Source organism: Lagenorhynchus albirostris, chromosome 9 (assembly GCF_949774975.1).
Source record: "Lagenorhynchus albirostris chromosome 9, mLagAlb1.1, whole genome shotgun sequence".
NCBI classification, from domain to species: Eukaryota; Metazoa; Chordata; class Mammalia; order Artiodactyla; family Delphinidae; genus Lagenorhynchus; species Lagenorhynchus albirostris.
The window spans coordinates 34,681,745-34,703,898 of NC_083103.1; the positions used below are offsets into that span (position 1 = coordinate 34,681,745).

A 22,154-nucleotide genomic window follows, 5' to 3' on the forward strand; every position below is an offset into this window, starting at 1 on the left:
AACAGATGAACCCAAACAGATCCACACTAAACATATCATAATTGAAATGGCAAAAGTTAAAAATAAAGGGGCAATTCTAAAGGCAGCAAGAGAAAAACAAACAGTCATATACAAGGGAACTACAATAAGGTTATCAGCTGATTTTTCTATATAAATATTGAATATACCATGTCACTCCCTTCTGGCCTGCAAAGTGCTGAAGGGGAAAAACCTGCCACCTAGGATACTCTACCTAGCAAGAGTATCATTTAGAATAGAAGGAGAGATAAAGAACTTCTTAGACATGCAAAACTACAAAAGTTCATTGACACTAAACCAACCTTAGAAAAAATGATAAAGTGTCTCTAAGTGGAAAAGAAAAGGCCATTACAAGAAGTAAGTTGATAGGAAAGGAAACATCCCAATAGTAAAGGCAAAGTTAGATAAAGGCTGAGGATCAACCACTAAAATAAGCTAGTACAAAGATTAAAATACAACTAAAAAATTGTAAAATCAACTGTAAAATAATCAATAAAGGGACAAACATAAAGATGTAAAATGTGATATCAAAAATACAAAATGTGGGGAATAAAAAATGTAGATCTTTTAGAATATGTTTGAATTTAAATGACTACCTGTTTAAAACTAGTAAATATAGGTCAACATATATGAATCCCATGGTAACCACAAATCAAAAAGCTACCATCATTATACGAAACTAGAAAGGAACACACATATCACTATAAGAAAATCATCAAACTACAAGGAAAGAAACTAAAAGAAGAAGGAAAAAATAGAGAATAACTACAAAATCAACCAAGAAACCATTAACAAAATGGCAATAGGTACATATCTATCAATAATCATCACTTTAAATGTCAATTGACTAAATGCTCCAATGAAGTACATAGGGTGGCTGTTTGGATAAAAAAAACAAGACCCATTTCTGTTTACAGGAGACTCATTTCAGAGGTAGTAACACACACAGACTGAAATTCAGGGAATGAGAAAAGACATTTCATGCAAATGTAAATGACAAGAAAGCTAGGGTAACTACTCAGCTCAAATAGACTACAACAAATCTATAACAAAAGACAAAGGGAATTATATAATAGTGAAGGGATCAATACAAGGAGAGTATAACATTCATTAATATATATGCATCTAATACAGGAGCACTAAATATATAAAGCAAATATTAACATACATAAAGTTAGAAATTGATAATGATACAATAATGAGTAGGGGACTTAACACCCCACTTACATCATGCTCAGATCATCCAAACAAAAAAATCAATTAGGAATCAGTGGTCTTAAATGACATTAGACCACCTGGCCTCAATATTTATACATAGGACATCCCATCCAAAAACAGCAGAATACACACATTATATATAAGTGCTGTGGAACAGTCCCCAGGATGGATCATATACTAGGCCACAAACAAGACTCAACAAATTTAAGATACTAGAAATCAATTACCTGAAGAAAAATGGGCAAAGCGCAAACACGTGGAGACTAAACAACACGCTACTAAAAAACCAATGAGTCAATGAAGAAATTAAAGAGGAAATCACAAAATACCTTGATATAAGTGAAAATGGAAACACAGCTCTCAAAAATCCATGAAATGCAACAAAAGCAGTCCTACAAGGGAAGTTTATAGCAATACAGGCTTACCTCAAGAAACAAGAAAAATCTCCAATAAACAACCTAACCTACCATCTAAAGGAATTAGAAAGAGAAGAACACACAAAGCCAGCAGAATGAAGAAAATGATAAAGATCAGAGAGGAAATGAATAAAATAGAGACCAAACAAAATAATAGAAAAGATCAATTAAACCAAGAGATTTTTTTTGAAATGATAAACAAAATTGAAAAACCTTTAGTCAGACTCATAAGAAAAAAAAGAGTGAGGACCCAAATTAACAGGATAAGAAATAAAAGAGGAGAAATAACAATTGATATCACAGAGATACAAAAAATAATAAGAATGCTATGAACAGTTATATGCCAACAAATTGGACAACCTAGAAAAATGGACAAATTTCTAGAAACACAACCTTCGAAGACTGAATCAGGAAGAAACAGACAATGTGAATAGACTTATTACTAGTAGTATAATTGAATTTATTAAAAAAAAAAAAAAAACTCCCAGCAAAGAAAAGTCCAGGACTGGATGGCTTCCCAGGGGGAATTCTACCAAACATATAAAGAAGAACTAATACCTATCCTTTTTAAACTATTCCAAGAATTGAAGAGGAGGGAATACTTGCAAATTCACTCTATGAGGTCAGCATTACCTTGATACCAAAACCAGACAAAGACAGTACAAAAGAAGAAAATTACAAGCCAATATCTCTGATGAATATAGATGCAAAAATTCTCAGCAAAACGATGATACATCATAATCAAGTACGATTTATTCCAGAGATGCAAGGATGGTTCATACTTGAAAAATCGATGTGATACATCTCATTAACAAAAGGAAGGATAAAAATCACATGATCATCTCAGTAGATGTAGAAAAGGCATTTAACAAAATTCAACATATATTCATGATAAAAACTCTCATCAAAGTTGGTACACAGAAAACATATCTCAACACAATGAAAGTCATTTATGACAAACACACAACTAAAATCATACTTAATGGTGAAAAGCTGAAAGCCTTTCCTCTAAATTCAGGAATAAGACAAGGATGCCCATTCTCACCACTTCCATTTTACATAATATTGTAAGTCCTAGACACAGCAATTAGACAAGGAAAATAAATAAAAGACATCCAAATTGGAAGGGAAGAAGTAAAACTGTCACTAGTTGCAGATGATAGGATACTATATATAGAAAACTCAAAAATCTCCATCAAAACACAATTAGAACTAATAAATGAATTCAGTAAATTTGCAGGATACAAGATTGATATACAGAAATCTGTTGCTTTTCTATACACTAATAATGAACTATCAGAAAGACAAAATTTTAAAAATCCCATTTGAAATTGTATTAAACAGAATAAAGTACTGAGGAATAAATTTAACCAAGGAGGTGAAAGACATATACTCTGAAAACTATAAAATGTTGAAGGAAATTGAAGAGGATAAAAAGAAATGGAATGATATTCTCTGTTCCTGCATTGGAAGAATTAATACAGTTAAAATATCCATTCTAGCGAAAGCAATATGGATTTAATGCAATTCCTATCAAAATACCCATGATATTTTTCACAGAACTAGAACAAATACTCCTAAAATTTATATGTAACCACAAAAGCCTCTCAATTGCCAAAGCAATCTTGTGGGGAAAAAAAGAGTAAGAGCAAAGCTGGAGGTATCATACTCTCTAACTATACTAAAAAGCCACAGTAATCAAAAGAGCATGGTACTGGCACAAAAACAGACACATAGATCAATTGAATAGAATAGACAGCCCAGAAATAAACCCATGTACTTATGAACAATTAATCTATGGCAAAGGAGGCAAGAATATACAATGGGGAAAAGACAGCCTCTTTAAGAAGTGGTGCTGGGAAAACTGGAGAGCTACATGTCAAATAATGAAATTAAAACATTTCTTCACACCATATGCAAAAGCAAACTCAAAATGGATTAAAGACCTCAATGTCTTTAATAACCATAAAACTCCCAGAAGAAAATATAGGCAAAATATTCTCTGACATAAATCATAGCAATATATTTTTTTGACTCTGTCTCCTCAGGCAAAGGAAAGAAACAAAAGCAAAAAAAAAAAAAAAAAAAAAATGAAATGGGACCTTTTGCACAGCAAAGGAAACCGTTGACAAAACAAAAAGATAACCTTGTAAATGGGAGAACAGGATAGAAAGCCCAGAAATAAACCCACACGCTTATGGTCAATTAATCTATGACAAAAGAGGTAAGAATATACAAAGGAGAAAAGACAGCTTCTTCAATAAGTGGTGCTGGGAAAACTGGACAGCTACATGTAAAAGAATGAAATTAGAACATTCTCTAACACCATACACAAAAATAAACTCAAAATGGATCAAAGACCTAAAAGAAAGGCTGGACACTATAAAACTCTCAGAGGCAAACATAGGAAGAACACTCTCTGACACAAATCACAGCAAGATCTTTTTGGATCCACCTCTTAGAGTAATGAAAATAAAAACAAAAATAAATAAGTGGGACCTAATTAAACTTAAAAGTTTCTGCATAGCAAAGGAAACCATAAACAAAATGAAAAGACAACCCACAGAATGGGAGAAAATATTTGCAAACAAAACAACCAACAAAGGATTAATCTCCAAAATATACAAACAGCTCATGCAGCTCTATGTCAAAAAAACAAAAAAACCCAATCAAAAACTGGGCAGAATATCTAAATAGACATTTCTCCAAAGAAGGCATACAGATGGCCAAAAAGCACATGAAAAGATGTTCAACATCGCTAATTATCAGAGAAATACAAATCAAAACTGCAATGAGGTATCACTCCACACACATCAGAATGGCCATCATCAAAAAGCCCACAAACAGTAAATGCTGGAGAGGGTGTGCAGAAAAGGGGATCCTTTTGCACTGTTGGTGGGAATGTAAATTGGTACAACCACTGTGGAGAACAGTATGGAGGTTCCTTAAACAACTAAAAATAGAACTACCACATGATCTAGCATTCCCACTCCTGGTCATATATCTGGAGAAAACCATAATCTGAAAAGATACCTACACCCCCAGTGTTCATTGCAGCACTACTTACAATAGCCAAGACATAGAAGCAACCTAAGTGTCCATTGACAGAGGAATAGATAAAGAAGATGTGATACATATATACAATGGAATATTACTCAGCTCTAAAAAAAGAATGAAATAATGCCACCTGCAACAACATGGATGGACCTAGAGATGATCATACTGAGTGAAGTAAGTCAGACACTCATATATCACTCATATGTGGAATCTAATTTTAAAAAAAATGATACAAATGAACTTAGGTACAAAACAGAAACAGTCTTACAAATACCAAAAACAAACTTACGGTTACCAAAGGGGAAACATGGTGGGTGGGATAAATCAGGAGCTTGGGATGAACATACACAGACTACTATAAATAAGATAAATAACCAACAAGGACATATTATAGCACAGGGAACTCAATATTCTGTGATAACCTATAAGAGAAAAGAATCTAAAAATGAATGAATATATGTATATGCATAACTGAATCACTTTGCTGTACACCTGAAACTAACACAACACTGTAAATCAACTATACTCCAATAAAATTAAAAAACAAACAAAAAATCAAATCAGACCTAATTCAACTTAAAAGTTTTTGCACAGCAAAGGAAACCATTGACAAAACAAAAATATAACCTAGGGAATGGGAGAAAATATCTGCAAATGTTATGACCAATAAGGGGTAATATGCAAAATACATAAACAGCTCATACAATTCAATTAATAAAAAAACAATTTAACAATGGCAGAAGACCTGAATAGACATATTTCCAAAGAAGATATACAGATGGCCAACAGGCACATGGAAAAGATATTCACCATCACTAATCATCAGAGAAATGCAAATCAAAACCACCATGAGATATCACCTCACACCTGTTCAAATGGTTATAATCAAAAAGTCTATAAATGACTAATGTTGGCAAGGATGTGAAAAAAGGCAACCCTAGCACACTGTTGGTGGGAATATAAATTGGTACAGCAACTATAGAACATTGTATAGAGGTTCCTCAAAAAACTAAAAATAGAACTACCATAGGATCCAGCAATTCCTTTCCTGGGTATATATCCGAAGAAAGTGAAAACACTAATTTGAAAAGACAGATGCACCCCAAAGTTCATAGCAGCATTATTTTTAGTAGCCAAGATATGGAAGCAACCTATGCATCCATCAACAAATGAATGGATAAAGAAATGTGATATGTATATACAAGGGAATATTACCTCAGTCATACACAAATAAAATGAAATTCTGCCATTTGCAACAACATGGATGGAGCTAGAGGGTATTATGCTTAGTGAAATAGGTCAGACAGATGCTCTATGTTATCACTTTTATGTGGAATCTGAAAAATAAAACAAATGAGTATAACAAAACCAAAACAGACTCACAGATATAGACAACAAACCAGTAGTTACCAGTGAGGAGAGGGAAGGGGGGGTTGTGTAACATAGGGGCAGGGGATTAAGAGATCCAAACTACTATGTATAAAATAAATAAGCAACAAGGATGTATTTTACAGCACAGGAAAATACAGCCATTATTTTATAATAACTTTAAATGGCATATAATGTATAAAATATTGAATCACTATTGTATAACTAAAACTAATACAATATTTTAAATCAACTATACCAGTAAAATATTATAACAAGACACATATAGTGTAACAACTCACATTTTTCCCTATGGATTCTCTACTACTAAGTATTTCTAAGAACAAGAATTCCACACATACAGGAAAGTATTTGTTGTTATTAACTGATAAATAAAAATGAACAAAAGTGGGAAAAAAAGAAAGGGAAACACAACCTTAGGGCATGCACAGCCAACTCCTGCCATCAAGAACACCCTAGACAGGAAGGTATTGATAATGGTGCTGGTTAAGTTCTGAGAGCAGAGCAGAGCAAAGCAAAGCATTTTTATGAGTAGCTGCAGGATTCCAGAAGTCTAAGATCTACCCTGGCCCCAGGCACAGGCTGACTCATCCCTGTTCTTCACTCTCGGAGTGAGTGCCATGCTGAGAATGGCAGGGCTATTTTACTGTCAGCTCCTTGCAGAGAGGGTTATTCTCTCCTTACCTGAAGGAAAAGCGTGAAGCCTTTAGTTTCCCTACTGTGGCCACCTTGCTCAGTTTCTGGGCAAAGGCTTATACGAGGCCAGATCAAATGGCCGGTATTCCAGACAATTTCAAGGCAAAAAAATCTTCTACGCTTTACCCAACTTCCTCGTCACAGCTCTTTGGCCCTGACTTTAATATGAATGGTGGGTGACTGCTTATAGTTTCTATTTCTCTACCCATCTCTGTAATTCCCAGAAAAACTCAAGACCTGGTTTTGCTCAGGTCCTCAGTATTATATTTACTTTCAGGATGAATGCTTTTCTTTTTAGTTTACCTTTCTTTTTAATTAAACAAAAATAACAACAAAACAGAAAAACAAAAACAAACCCTCTGAATGAGGCCCAGAAATGAAATCTGGCCTTTATAGCTTTTCTCTTTCTCCCACTGGATTTTCCAGCTACTAATGACAGTAGTAGTAGTAGGTAAAGGTGTAGGTACAGGAGTAAATCGCAAATCCTGTCTCTTCACTTGAAACTGGCACCTCAATTCTTTCCACCCAGGAAAATGGGCAGCTAAGCTTCCAGCATGCCTCTCTGAAGCTTTTTTGTGCCTACATTATAAGAACACACATAGCCCCAGAGGCCGAGTGTCTGACATCATCATCATCAGGACCCATCATTTTACTTCTGTGTTAGCTCCCATGTGATCCTACCTCTCTTGCTCCTTCAGGTTCTCACCTTTACTTTCCTGAACCTTTACTTCAGCCTAAGTGGTATCTCTCCATTTAGCCTTGATCTCCCCAGTCTGTCCATCATGCTGTCAATCAGACCACGATTAGGCCACACCAATCCTAAATGAAAAAATCTCTCGTGATCCTCAGCTGCTCACTTGCTCCTGATATTCTAATCTCAACATTCACTTCATATTTCCTTTAATATATATTGTTATGCTTCTGTTTCTTTGTTCTTGTTTTCCCTCTGTTTGGAATTCACCTTCCCCACACCTCTACTTGGATAAATTTCTCATCCTTTAATGTTTCCTTCAAAGTTCACCTACTCTGTGAAGTCATTCCCTATTGCTTTCTGCATCCTCCCAGAATACAGAGCATACTTCCCCTTCGTATGTTCCCTCAACAAATACATTGTTCATGACTCTACCATGGCATGACAGGTGGTTAACTGTGTATCCATTTCCCCATTCATCTCCATGATCTCCAATATAAATGTAACCACTCATACTAAAGTGCTGCATTTCCTAGAAACTAATAAAGCTGAGACCACTCTGTCTTTCCATGTAGTACAGATAGAAAACAAAAATGTCCCCATAAGGCCCTGGACAGATTTATGAAAGGAAAAGCCACAGATGGGTATCTATGAAAAGAAATTGGGCTGTAACTAGGATTTAGGGATCAAGCCCAGCGAGAGAACCATTTTTCACTCTGGGTTTCTGAGATCTGGATAATGCTGGAGGAACGTGGGTTCCAAACAATTCAGCAATTATTCTGTGCCTAATCAACTAAGGGGTCTAAAGGTGCACAAAATCATTGCCACTGTCAAGGAAGCACATGGCATCTAAGCAAAGCCCAAATCCATTTGCGCTAGCCTCGCTCTATCATTGAACTCCATTCAGCTGTGGACATGTCTCAAGGCCACTTTTGTCCATTGGCATGAAACATCAGCTAACCTGATGTACTGATTCTCAAGGGGGAAAGCACTTTGACTTTGTTTCTTTCAACAGTATGCCTTGACCCTTTGTTGGCTTGTGTGATTCTGCTTGTGTGATTCTTTTTTCTTTGAATTTGAAACATCAAGGGCATGATTAAAAAGCTAGGACTTTGTATCTTAACCTTGATTCTACTCCTTAGCCTCTAAGATGATGCCATTATAATAGTTCACTTTGATGCTTAAGTACTGGAAATATTTCTTATCAAATCAGAATAGAATACTTACAACTGAAAATAATGGAAACAAACAAAGAGGATCGCAAATAAGTTCATGTTTTGAGGATGATCTACAGAATTTGATTCAGGGTTTCAGTTCAGCTCCTAAAGCCAGACCTCCTCCCCGCCCACAACCTCTTGGAAGCTATGCTATTAATGGGTAATTATCTTTTTGAAAAGACTTATGTAGAGAACTCTGCCCAGTACTTTATTCATAAAGGAGTGCAGTGGTGGTGGAGGTGCATTATATTAACAAAATAAGAGGACAGGAATTGTTCCTTTCCTGTGGCAATGTCGGTCTGATTTCCAGAAGTCTTTGGAGGTACTTTAGGTGTCAAAGCAGAATAAGTCAACTTAGCCTGCTTGGATTATTAGCCCCACCAACTAATGAAGCTTTGGAAAATTCTTAATGATTGGTAAGTGCCCTGCTTTATCATGGACTTAAATAAAACAACAACTGAAAAATAAATTTCGGTTTCATACTCAACTAAAGTCCCTTGCCTGTTCCAGGTACTGGGGATCTAGAAAGCCTAAAAAGGATTTGGGGTCAGGTCGTGAGCCTCCTCAAAGGTTTAGCAAAACAATATTTTCTAGAAAAGAACTAGTAAAGGGATTCATCTTCATTTTGCTGGCTGAATGGAGACCTAATTACCAACCTCTCCCATAAGCCTTTCTCAACTATTCTAACTCACAACAAGCTTTTCCGTCTCTCAAAAACTTTTGCTCTGGGAATTCCCTGGCAGTCCAGTGGTTAGGACTCTACGCTCTCACTGCGGAGGCCCCAGGTACCATTCCTGGTCAAGGAACTAATCCCACAAGCTGCGCGGCGTGGCCAAAAAACCCCAAAACTTTAGCTCTTGAGTCAGTGGCACATGCTTAAATATCGTACTTAATAACTTGAAAACTTCTTGAGGGAATGTCCTACCCAGTCATTAACATAGTACTGAGTTGAGCATTGAGCTCAGCCAAGTTGCATTGACTGATTACTTAATTGGTTTTTATAAATGTCAACAGATGTCATCGGTAGAGGGTTACAGGACATGTAGCAAGATGAGAAAACTATAAAATTTGAGGCAAGTAGAATTCAAATCCCAGCTTACACATTTATATCTTGTGATATTAAGCGTACATTACTTCCCCTAAAACTTAGAAACTCAGTTTCTTCATCTTTCAGAGTTGTGCTATATTAAGTGGGACGCTGTTGTTAAATTACAGGATGCTTGGCATATAGGAGGTACTTAACAACTGGGGGCAATGGACCTAAGTTTAAATGTGGGGAACTATATTTATGTATAAGGGGAAAAATGGGTGTTATGGGCTAATGATCTAAACACCTGGTAAAAGAGTTTTCCTAAATAGGTGCCCCTAGGTCTGTGGCAGGTGTGACAGACTTGAAGGCAGGTGAATGAATTGGGGGACTTTTCAAGGTCCATTTCTACTGTGTTTCCAGGGAACACTCTTGAGTTTATCAGGAGACCAGCTCTCTACAAGGCTACTAAGCAAGTAATTTCTCAGAGTTCCCATGCCCGTAAGCCAAATATTAAACAATCCCATCCCAATGGGACATAAAAATACAATGTTAAGAGCTACAGGAAAGCAATATCAAAGGAAAATGAATAGGCAAGATCAACAAAAGAAGAAATAAAGCACAAGGAAATCAAACACTTCAATAGGCCCATTTTGCAAAGTATAAAGCAAAACTAGTTGATGACAGAATTTTGTTTTCAGAAGCATTCAACTCACTTCCAAACAGCTTAACGTAAGGAATAGCCCAGCACTGAGAACGACAAAGAAGACATCATTTGGCCAGACGGCCTCGTACTATCATTATTGTGTTCAGAATGTATCAGAAGCCCGCCTGTCTCTGACCACTGCAAGCAAGTGTCTGAGCCTTGCTTTTCTGGATGATGTCACCAGAAGAGTGAGCAAGTTCGTGCAGGTGATCATTTCAGAGAAAGAGAAGTTTTAATCAGCAGGACTGTAGAAGTGAGGGTTGAGGGCTCATTAAAGCTCTCACCCAGCTGACCTTAAAGGCACTGCCAGCTCTCAGCGGGAGGACTAACATCGACTTCTCTGCCCTGCTCCCCCCTCCCCCCGCCCCCGGGGTTCAGCAGTCTCTTTGCAACCCTATACCTCACTTTTCATTCCAAGCAGGTCTGCCTGCCACTCAGCAGCATCATTAGCTGTAGCTAGGATTAGAACAGGAGAAGTCTTTTCAGGAATCACGGGAGACCCATGACTCAACCACCTGGGGGAAAGACATGGGGAGGGAGAGCAGAGGGGGAGGGAGAGAAAGAACAGTGACAATCTCCGCGGCACCACATTAGCCTCACCTTGCAGGAACAGACAGTACACCTGTCTTCTTTCAGAGTCCACACCTGCCCATTGTGCTTCAGTCCTCCTTCGTGGGGGCAGTCACCAGAGCAGGAGGGCCCAGAGGGACAGAGGCAGTCGAAGCCCCCTGCCAGGTTGATGCAGGCAGAATCATTCCAACAGGTATGAGTTCTTAAGGCACACTCATCAATGTCTGCAATGAAGAAAGCACGGAGCTTCAGAGTCCAGTCAAGATGATCATTAGAAAATAATCATCACTTGTAATAGCATTAGTTAACATTATTGAGTGTTTGCCTTGTGCCAAGTACTGTGCCAAGCTGTTCACATGCAGCTGAGGCTCATATAAGTTAAATAACATGTTCACTGTCAGATAGCTAATAAGTGGCCAGTCTGGGACTCAAACCCACAGCTGTCAGACTCTAATTACTAAATTATCCAGGAGCAACTCTGAACTGCTTTTAGGATATTCTCAAGAACTATACCATCCAGAGGCCATAAATACTGCTAATTCGTTAACAGTATGGATACACCCATGGAGATCTGGGTCTTACAGAAAAAGTGTGAATAGATTAGCCACTGAGTAGGAAGGAGTGGGCAATTAGGGCAAAACGAGTGAGCAATTAGGGCAACCCTGAGCCAATTAGGCTGCCTCCAGATCCTGGGGCCAAGGTTGAAAGAAAAGGAAATAATTCTTGGAGGATGCCTTTCCTAATCAAAAACTCACCACCCTAATGGCTAGCAACATTTTTGCTCACACAAGAAAACGTCTCAGAGGTACAGTTAGGATATGGCATGAATGCTGATGAAAGACACCATATATTTTGCTGTTTTTCATTGACAGCCAAGTATGGAAGGAAAACATAAATCCAGTAGCCCTCCCTGACATTCAGGGCTCTGGTGACCTTAACATCTCAAACACATAGCTGTCCAGCCCTAGTTTGAGTCCTTTCCCTGCAGACAATCTATTACTGCACAAGGCAGCCTATTCTATCTTTGAATAACTCTTTTAGAAATGTCTTCCTTTTGAATTATGGTTTTCTCAGGGTATATGCCCAGTAGTGGGATTGCTGGGTTGTATGGTAGTTCTGTTTTTAGTTTTTTAAGGAACCTCCAAACCGTTCTCCATAGTGGATGTATCAATTTACATAATTCAAAAAGAGTTATGTACCACAATGTTCATTGCAGCTCTATTTACAATAGACAGGACATGGAAGCAACCTAAGTGTCCATCGACAGATGAATGGATAAAGAAGATGTGGCACATATATACAATGGAATATTACTCAGCCTTAAAAAGAAATGAAATTGAGTTATTTGTGCTGAGGCGGATGGACCTAGCGTCTGTCATACAGAGTGAGGTAAGTCAGAAAGAGAAAGACAAATACTGTATGCTAACAGATATATATGGAATCTAAAAAAAAAAAAAAAAGGTTCTGATGAACCTAGGGGCAGGACAGGAATAAAGATGCAGACATAGAGAATGGACTTGAGGACACGGGGAGGGGGAAGGGTAAGCTGGGACGAAGTGAGAGAGTGGCATGGACATATATACACTACCAAATGTAAAATAGATAGCTAGTGGGAAGCAGCCGCATAGCACAGGGAGATCAGCTCGGTGCTTTGTGACCACCTAGAGGGGTGGGATAGGGAGGGTGGAAGGGAGACGCAAGAGGGAGGAGATATGAGGATATATGTATATGTATAGCTGATTCACTTTGTTATAAAGCAGACACTAACACACCATTGTAAAGCAGTTATACTCCAATAAAGATGTTTAAAAAAATGTCTTCCTTACATTGAAATAAAATATATTATCTAGTACCTTCTACTTAGGTACTAGTTCTGAGGTCACTCAAGCAAAGTCTACTTGATTTTTCTTATGACAATTTTTAAGGTATTTGAAAACATTAGCCATTTGTCTATCATGTCATTTGTCTTCTCCACTGATTAATCTACTGCCAAGTCCTTCAAATATCTTTCAGGTGACAATGTTGAGTTCAACACATTTTTACTGAAAGTCTCCCATGCACCAGGGTTCTTTGCACACTGGTACTATAAATGTTGGCAACGACTTATAAGACACTGTCCTCATGAAGGTGATAAAGGAGGAACACAGCAGTATATATATATAACTGTTGGTAGGCTACTGAATGGTAGGCTTGACTCCTATGGTAGGTGAGAATAGGAACAGTATAAATTAACGTACTCTTCATCCTAAAATTCATGTTAAATATGTATAAAATTGTAGGCATTTGTTTAAGAATTATGGAACTAAATTACAGAAAAATAATTTAAGTGCCATTTCCCCCTAAAGTGCTCAAAGGCATAATATCAATTTTACTGCTAATATATATATATACATATATATATTTATAATATACTATATACATAGTTTCAAAGTTTTTCAGCATTCTTTTTCACAAGTCATGTCATATAATTGCAGGATAGGAATAGTTGTTTTCACTTTACAAAAGAAGAAACTAAGTTACAGAGATGGCTAAGTGGTCACACAACTAGTATCTGTTAGAGCAAAGACTGTGTCCTGGGCCTTCTGAAAGGTGCACTGGAGTTCTTTCCACTACACTGTGCCAACTCAAGGTCTAAAGGCTTCTTTCAGCATACTAGAATATTCTGTGGTTTTATATACTTTCAACTAATTTGCCCTCTAGATATTGCAACTCATTTTCAAAGATAAAATATTACATGGATCCTCTTCAGCATTTTGAGCTGAAATTCTGAGAATGATACAATATGATTACTCAAAGTTTGGTAGAATTTAAAACTATTGTGACTTAAAAATAATGGAAACAAATGACCTGTCTTCCCTTACTGACTGCATGCACTATATTGGTATAAAACTTGGTTTCACAGCCGTGGTACAAAGCAGAAGATGTTAAGGAATTCCAACAATATTTCTAAGACCTAGTTCATTATAAGATTTATTATTTTTGTCTTTGTTCTACCAATTGTAGGCTCAGTCAAGACATTTAGTTAATGAATAATTATTCCTCCTTTGAAAACTGTGGAAATGATCCCAAATTATGCTATCTAGATTCCAAGTCAACTACAATCAGACTTCAATTACTTCCTCATTATTCCTGGTCAACACATAGACCATATGGTGCTCTCACCTAGAAGCCTCTCTTATCTTCCCAGCCTTCTTCCTCTACTCCAATTCTTCCCAACAAAAAGTAGCATCGGGCTTCTCTGGTGGCGCAGTGGTTGGGAGTCCGCCTGCCGATGCAGGGGACACGGGTTCGTGCCCCGGTCTGGGAGGGTCCCACGTGCCGCGGAGCGGCTGGGCCCGTGAGCCCTGGCCGTTGAGCCTGCGTGTCCGGAGCCTGTGCTTCGCAACGGGAGGGGCCGCGACAGTGAGAGGCCCGCGTACCGCAAAAAAAAAAAAAAAAAAAAAAAAAAAAAAAGTAGCATCGAATGCGGGAGTCAGGAGGTCACTCATGTTTGAAACTCTCCTACTAATTGAGTGCTTACTATGTACCAGTCATTTTGCACATCACACTGTATGTCCTTGGTCACATTATTAAGTCTCTCTGACCCTCAATTATCAGCTGTATAAAACCATACCCACCTAATCTATTGTCTTTTGAAAATAAAACCAGATAACATAATAAGTACTCAAAAATATTTGTTTCTTGATTTAATGAATGTGAATGATTAAGATCAAGTTCAAGCCCTACCTCCTCAGTTAAGCATCTCCCAATATGATGCCAGTTTATAGTAATTATTCACCTTCTCTGAACACTCACTGCAATGATAGTTGGTGGTACATGGCTTACTGTTTAGGTATATGCTATCTTGGAACAATACTAAAGTGGTATTTTTGCACTATTCTCACTCCTCAATTTTTGCTGAAAGTAACAAAACATTGTTTTATACTTCTCTCATCACATTTATAATCTAGTTTGTATCTCTAGGAGATACAGATAGAGAGTAACTTGATGATAGCTAGCTAGGTGGCTCATCACATATATAATCATAAAAATAACATTCAGATTTCTTTGAACTCAGTTCAGGTTTTCATCCTTATCACCAGGACTATTGCATTAGTCTCCTATCTGGTCTCAACTGACTCCACACACTTCTCACTCTAATTCAGTGATTTTTTTGACTGTGGGCACAATGGAAATATTTGGAGATTGTGGGCAAAATATAAATATTTGGCGAGCCTTTTAAAAGTACTGAAGCCCAGGCTTACCACCACTAGAACTGGATTTAATTGACATAAATTAGGATCCAGACATCTGGGCTCTGTTCAGCCAGAGGAGAATCATTGCTCTAAATACCCTCTACAGGGTAGTGGCGTTCTAAAAATCAAACCTGTCCGTGTCATTCCTCTGTCTGCCACTTCTCTGTGGTTCTCTGATGCTTATAATAGAAAGTTCAATCTCTCCTGGCATACATATAAGCCCCGATTTAGTACTTCAGTTTTTACCTTCTGTCTCTTCCCCTTTCTCTTCAAAAGCAATGGGTGACCTACAAACAGACCATGGTGTTTCCTCTGCCTGTGCCTTGGAACATGCCTTTTCTAATTATGGGAGTACTCCCCCCACCCATCTCTGTTTCTTAGCCCCTATGGGATGGGTGGGGTATAAATTAATTGATAAGGTAAGCATTTCCCTTCCTGTGCTATCTTCACTCCCATGCATTCTTCAAGATCAAGACCAAGCATCACCATCCCTCATTCTGCAAGACAGTCACTATTGACTTTTTGCTTTCTCTGTACCTTGCACACACACCATGCTATCCTTGCATTCATCTCTTGGGAGCGCCATGTTTAATTTATCCATGGCGCATAGATAGATGGTGAGCTCATTGAGGGCAGGGACTAAGTCTTTTTCCTTTTTCTCTTCTCAGTACCAAGTACAACAAAATATACTGTGGATGTGCAATGTATTTATTTAACTTACTTAAATCCAGGAATTTTACAGACCAATACTACTATAAAGCCTACTTTGCCAAAATTTGGTCTTTGGGGTGTTCAATAAGCATAAGACACAACCGCAACCCTTCCCTTCAGGGAACACATTTTATTGTTGACTTTTCATCAGGAAAAGCTCTTGGGTCTAGTTCAAAGTACAACAAATTCAGTGTGGTTTCAGTAGTAACCACACTGAAATAGGAAGGCCACCTTTCCTCCTCCCTGCACATCCCAGTTTCCTGTCAAATGCTTAAGGGGACAAGGGCAGAGAAAGACTCATCAACAAATCACCCCAGGAAGTATCTGGAAGATTAATTGCAACAGATCCACAACCAGTGGCTACAAAAGGATCTTTAATTTATGGTCTCCTCTAAAATAACCTCTAAATTGTCAATTAATGCCCAGCTATAATATGCTACTTTAACATTTGTTTATTTTGCATTTACAAAGTTACAAACATATTGGCAGTGTTTTCCTCTCATAAATTAAGAAACCTGAGCAAAAAGACGAACACACTTAGGGTGCACAATAAAAACAGGGTTCAAAACCTGGATTTGCTTTTGCTGCTCCAGAATGAAAAGATTTCACAGTTGAATATAGGACCGTATTGCCTACAGAATTCCATGTAATTGCTTTACTTATGACGCAGAAATCTAATTCTGCTTCCATACAATTTAACAGATTTATGGAAAGCCAGATGTTAGCAATTATGGAAACTGACATTATTCATATTCTTGGTAATACAGACCTGTTTGCTCTGCACAAAGCCAGCTTAATCTATTATACATATCCCAAGGCATCCAAAGGGAAGAGGCACCCTATTTACATATTGCAACTGTTGTTCTCTGCTGAGCAAACACAAAGACATTCACCCATGATACTTACCCAAATCATCAGACAGGCCTCCAGTGACAGAGAGGCAATGAAACAAAACTCAGGCAAAATATTCCATACTCAAATCTATAACCATTAAAGTGTACTTGTTTTTTCTTATTGTAAGTAATGGCTCTCTGTGATTTCCCTGTGTTTCTCCTTGTAAATTCATTATTTAAATGCCCCATGCTAGGATGAGAACATTTTCAATAAAATCCCACAGCTAGGCTTACATTAGAACTAACTTTCTTGCACTGACGTTTTCACACTTTCTGAGAACTATTACTATTGTACTCAATTTTGCCTAAAAAAAATCTAGTTGTGCCTAGATGATCTTTGTTCTTTAATTTCAAGTTCTTAGGTTACTTGCACATGTAAAAAAAAGTACAATTCAGAGATGTTTATATCAACAGCAATCAAACCAATCCCAACCTAGCTCCAAACAATTTTCCTAGTCTTCAAGAAAAAAAGCCTCTGCAGAACTTTTAATAGCATAACAACTGTAATGGTACCTGCCTCAGGAGCTGAAACTTCTACAAGTTGATTTGAGAGATCAAGGGAAACAATTTTTTCCAATGGTTTGGTAGCAGTTAGGTCAAAGGAATGATCTTTTTCATTACCCCATCTTCTTCCTTGAATAACTTCTGCAACACATCTAGACTTACTTTCAAACTCCAGACAGGTGATATGTCAGAAAACAAAATTTAACCTGGGGTTTGAATATCCAGCTGTGTGTGTTCTGACTTGGAAGTCATTACCAGACATTAGCAGCTTGGAAATGAGAACAGAGCTTGGGGGTTTATTAATGATAGACAAGATAGAGCACAGATGCCACTCCCATAGCTAAAGCAGCATTGCTTCTCTTACAGTGGCAGAGAGAAAACTGCAGGGGAAAATATACATACTGCACGTCAGCAAAATAAGTGAAAGAAACACGTAGAGAAAATACGAGGTCTGAGATGGCTTGCAAAATACAATGTTAATGAAATTTTAAGCATAGGAAGTTTCAGGCCCAGAACAAGAGAGGTGACAGCCATGCTCTATGTGTGCCAGTCACATCACACTTTGGTATCACGTTCCCTTTAGAGCACAGACTGTTAAGAGTAGGGCTGAAATACTTAGGACACATCAGAAGGCGTCCACCAGCATAGTGAAGGGCTCAAACTCATCTCAACTGAATGAAACATGAGGCGTTCAGCCTGAAAGGTAAAGACTGAAAGAACAGATCAGTGAGCTATAGTTTTGTCTATTTGAGATGCTATCATGTGTCTCTTAGGAAGAAGTTCCAATGTCCCTCCAGCGTTAACGCTTCAGTCTTTCTAGTTCCAGCTTCCAGCCTTTCTCGAGTTAGGAAGAAATGTGTCCTTGTGGTGTTTCTTTACTGCTCAGTGTGTAATTGTGTTTTTCTCCAATGGGTCTTCTCTTTTAACTGAGCAGACTCTCTGAGCAAAAGAAAGGAACACTTTGTCTCAGCTCACTCTTTCCTTATCTCTTCCTTAAATCGAGGTCTTACTTCCTAGGGCCTACAACCAGCAGCTCCCTGCATTTATGCATCTTTGTTCTCTCCTAAATAGTTGCAAGCTTCCACGTGACTCTCTTTTCAAAGCCTAAATCCTAAAGGTTCTCATGATCTTTAGTTTGCAAAAGCATTACCCTTCATGTAAATATTGTTATTTTATTTCCGTCTAAGAGCTCTCTACTTGATCCTTGTGGGATATGATGTTGCCTTATTTATCCTCTTACCTCTTCATTCATCCAATCACTAATAATCAATCATCAATCACTTAACTAATTACACATATTTATTGAGCATCCACTCTGTCTTAAACATTGCTAAAGACGGGGGATAAAATGGGTAAAGGATACAGCCCTTTAAGTAAGGACCTTATAGTCTTCTCCCATTTTTAAAGTTATTAACATTTTCCAAGGTTCCATCTCTGGTCATCAGTTCTCTTTCTCCTCAATGGAAGCAGCATAAGGTACCAATTTAAAGCTTAAGCCTTCGAATTCAGCAGCTGTGCGTACAAGTTAACATGGCCTGTTGTCCCAATTTCCCTGGGACTGAGGGGGGTCCCTGAGACAGGTGACTTTCGGTGATAAAACTGGGCAAGTTCTAGGCAAATGGAGCAAAATAAGCCAACTGCACTCCAGTCCTACCCCTGCAACTTATTTACCCAACATCTGGAAAATTTACCTAACATCTCTAAGCCTTAGTCCTATCATTTGAAATTGTGGATAAAAAAACATGCCCTGGGATAATCTGGTAATTTGAGTAAGCACATAATACAATGCTTATCATACAGTAATTGTTCAAAAATGATTAGCTGTTGTTACTGTTGTTCTTGTTTCTTTATTTTTTTCTCTCCTGGATTTCATCTCAGCTTATGAATTCCATTGCACTCTCTCTTCAGAATATACCTGAGCTCTTATTATGCAGCCAACCCACACCTTCATCTGTTTACTGAGGGATTTCCACTTGAATTCTGAATTCTCACACAAATTCTCATAGATTTGATCTGTACTCTGGCCAGCCAAATTCAGAAATGCTAACACTCCAAGTTCTCTCTGAGCCCTAATTGGTAAATCCGGTGTATTAAGTGACTAATACCAAAAGAATATAGTTTACTGACACTTTACAAACTTGCCTTGGTCACTGACTATATTTTTTTCTAGGCTGTACAAATTAAGGTGTTTTAGTGCAGATGAAGAAAACAGTTCCTTCTAGGTATGAAAACAAGAGTAGAATACAGGCAGAGCAGCCTCCTAAATTAACAAAGTTGGCTTGCTTTTGCCATGAACAAGTCATGCTTCTTTAACTAGTGATCACATCTGTTTAAAATCAGTACAATTCTGAACAGTGCAGAGAATAAATAAAAAATCTATAAATATTGAAATACTATCCAAAGAGAATTTTACTGCACAGAGAAGCTACAGTATTGACGCCAACAAACTTAGATATATATGTTTTTACATATCTGCTTATGGGTAGGAGGGTAGGTTGTGTTGTAGCTGCATCTGCATCACGCAGAGTACAACAGAGATGTTTTTACAAATTACTAAAATGCCTAACACTGGGCTATGCATTACACATTCTATTGTTACATTCATTTTATCGCTTAATCTCTTTAAGAAAATTTCACCCTCAACTGAAAAGAACAACACTCCGGCCCTTCAGTTTTTTTTCTTTTTTTTTCTTAACATCTTTATTGGAGTATAATTGCTTTACCTTGTTGTGTTAGTTGCTGCTGTATAACAAAGTGAATCAGCTGTATGTATACATATATACCGGTATCCCCTCCCTCTTGCATCTCCCCTTCCACCCTCCCTATCCGACCCCTCTAGGTGGTCCCAAAGCACCGAGCTGATCTCCCTGTGCTATGCAGCTGCTTCCCACTAGCTATCTATTTAACATTTGGTAGTGTATATATGTCCACGCCACTCTCTCACTTCATCTCAGCTTACCCTTCCCCCTCCCACTGTCCTCAAGTCCATTCTCTACATCTCAGTCTTTATTCCTGTCCTGCCCCTACGTTCTTGAGAACAATTTTTTCTTTTTTCTTTTTAGATTCCATATATCTGTGTTAGCATACAGTATTTGTTTTTCTTTTTCTGACTGACTTCACTCTGTATGACAGACTCTAGGTCCATCTACCTCACGACAAATAACTCAATTTTGTTTCTTTTTATAGCTGAGTAATACTCCATTGTATATATGTGCCACATCTTCTTTATCCGTTCATCTGTCGATGGACACTTAGGTTGCTTCCATGTCCTGGCTATTGTAAATAGAGCTGCAACAAACATTGTGGTACATGACTCTTTTTGGATTATGGTTTTCTCAGGGTATGTGCCCAGTAGTGCGGATTGCTGGGTCGTATGGTAGTCCTATTTTTAGTTTTCTAAGGAACCTCCATACTGTTCTCCATAGTAGCTGTATCAATTTACATTCCCACCAACAGTGCAAGAGGGTTTCTTTTTCTCCACACCCTCTCCAGCGTTTACTGTTTGTAGATCTCTTGATGATGGCCCTTGTGCCTGGTGTGAGGTGATACCTCATTGTAGTTTTGATTTGCATTTCTCTAATGATTAGTGATGTTGAGCATCCTTTCATGTGTTTGTTGACAATCTGTATATCTTCTTTGGAGAAATGTCTATTTAGGTCTTCTGCCCATTTTTGGATTGGGTTGTTCGTTTTTTTGATATTAAGCTGCATGAGCTGCTTGTAAATTTTGGAGATTAATCCTTTGTCAGTTGCTTCATTTGCAAATATTTTCTCCCATTCTGAGGGTTGTCTTTTCATCTTGTTTATGGTTTCCTTTGCTGTGCAAAAGCTTTGAAGTTTCATTAGGTCCCATTTGTTTATTTTTGTTTTATTTCCATTTCTCTAGGAGGTGGGTCAAAAAGGATCTTGCTGTGATTTATGTCACAGAGTGTCCTACCTATGTTTTCCTCTAAGAGTTTGATAGTGTCTGGCCTTACATTTAGGTCTTTAATCCATTCTGAGTTTATTTTTGTGTATGGTGTTAGGGAGTGTTCTAATTTCATTCTTTTCATGTAGCTGTCCAGTTTTCCCAGCACCACTTATTGAAGAGGCTGTCTTTTCTCCATTGTATATTCTTGCCTCCTTTACCAAGATAAGGTGACCATATGTACATGGGTTTATCTCTGGGCGTTCTATCCTGTTCCATTGATCTATATTTCTGGTTTTGTGCTGGTACCATACTGTTTGATGACTGTAGCTTTGTAGTATAGTCTGAAGTCCGGTAACCTGATTCCTCCGGCTCCATTTTTCTTTCTCAAGATTGCTTTGGCTATTCGGGGTCTTTTGTGTTTCCATACAAATGGTGAAATTTTTTGTTCTAGCTCTGTGAAAAATGCCATTGGTAGTTTGATAGGGATTGCATTGAATCTGAAGATTGCTTTGGGTAGTATAGTCATTTTTCACAATGTTGATTCTTCCAATCCAGGAACATGGTATATCTCTCCATCTGTCTGTATCATCTTTAATTTCTTTCATCAGTGTCTTATAGTCTTCTGCATACAGGTCCTTTGTCTTCTTAGGTAGGTTTATTCCTAGGTATTTTATTCTTTTTGTTGCAGTGGTAAATGGGAGTGTTTCCTTAATTTCTCTTTCAGATTTTTCATCATTTGTGTATAGGAATGCCAGAGATTTCTGTGCATTAATTTTGTATCCTGCTACTTTACAAATTCATTGATTAGCTCTAGTAGTTTTCTGGTGGCATCTTTAGGATTCTCAGTGTTCCACAGAGAAAAACAGGAGCCTTGAAAATAGTCACAGCTCTGCGATG

The 22,154-nt window shown here is 37.8% G+C and overlaps 1 protein-coding gene across 2 annotated transcripts in view; it reads right to left on the reverse strand.

Moving 5' to 3' along the window:
• NELL1 (neural EGFL like 1) overlaps positions 1-22,154 on the reverse strand; it is an 859,251-nt gene that overhangs the window by 33,168 nt on the left and 803,929 nt on the right. For both annotated transcript variants that reach the window (XM_060159518.1, XM_060159517.1), the window contains one exon: positions 11,036-11,229. In XM_060159518.1, coding sequence (XP_060015501.1) covers positions 11,036-11,229 — 194 coding nt within the window. The remainder of the gene's footprint in view (positions 1-11,035; positions 11,230-22,154) is intronic.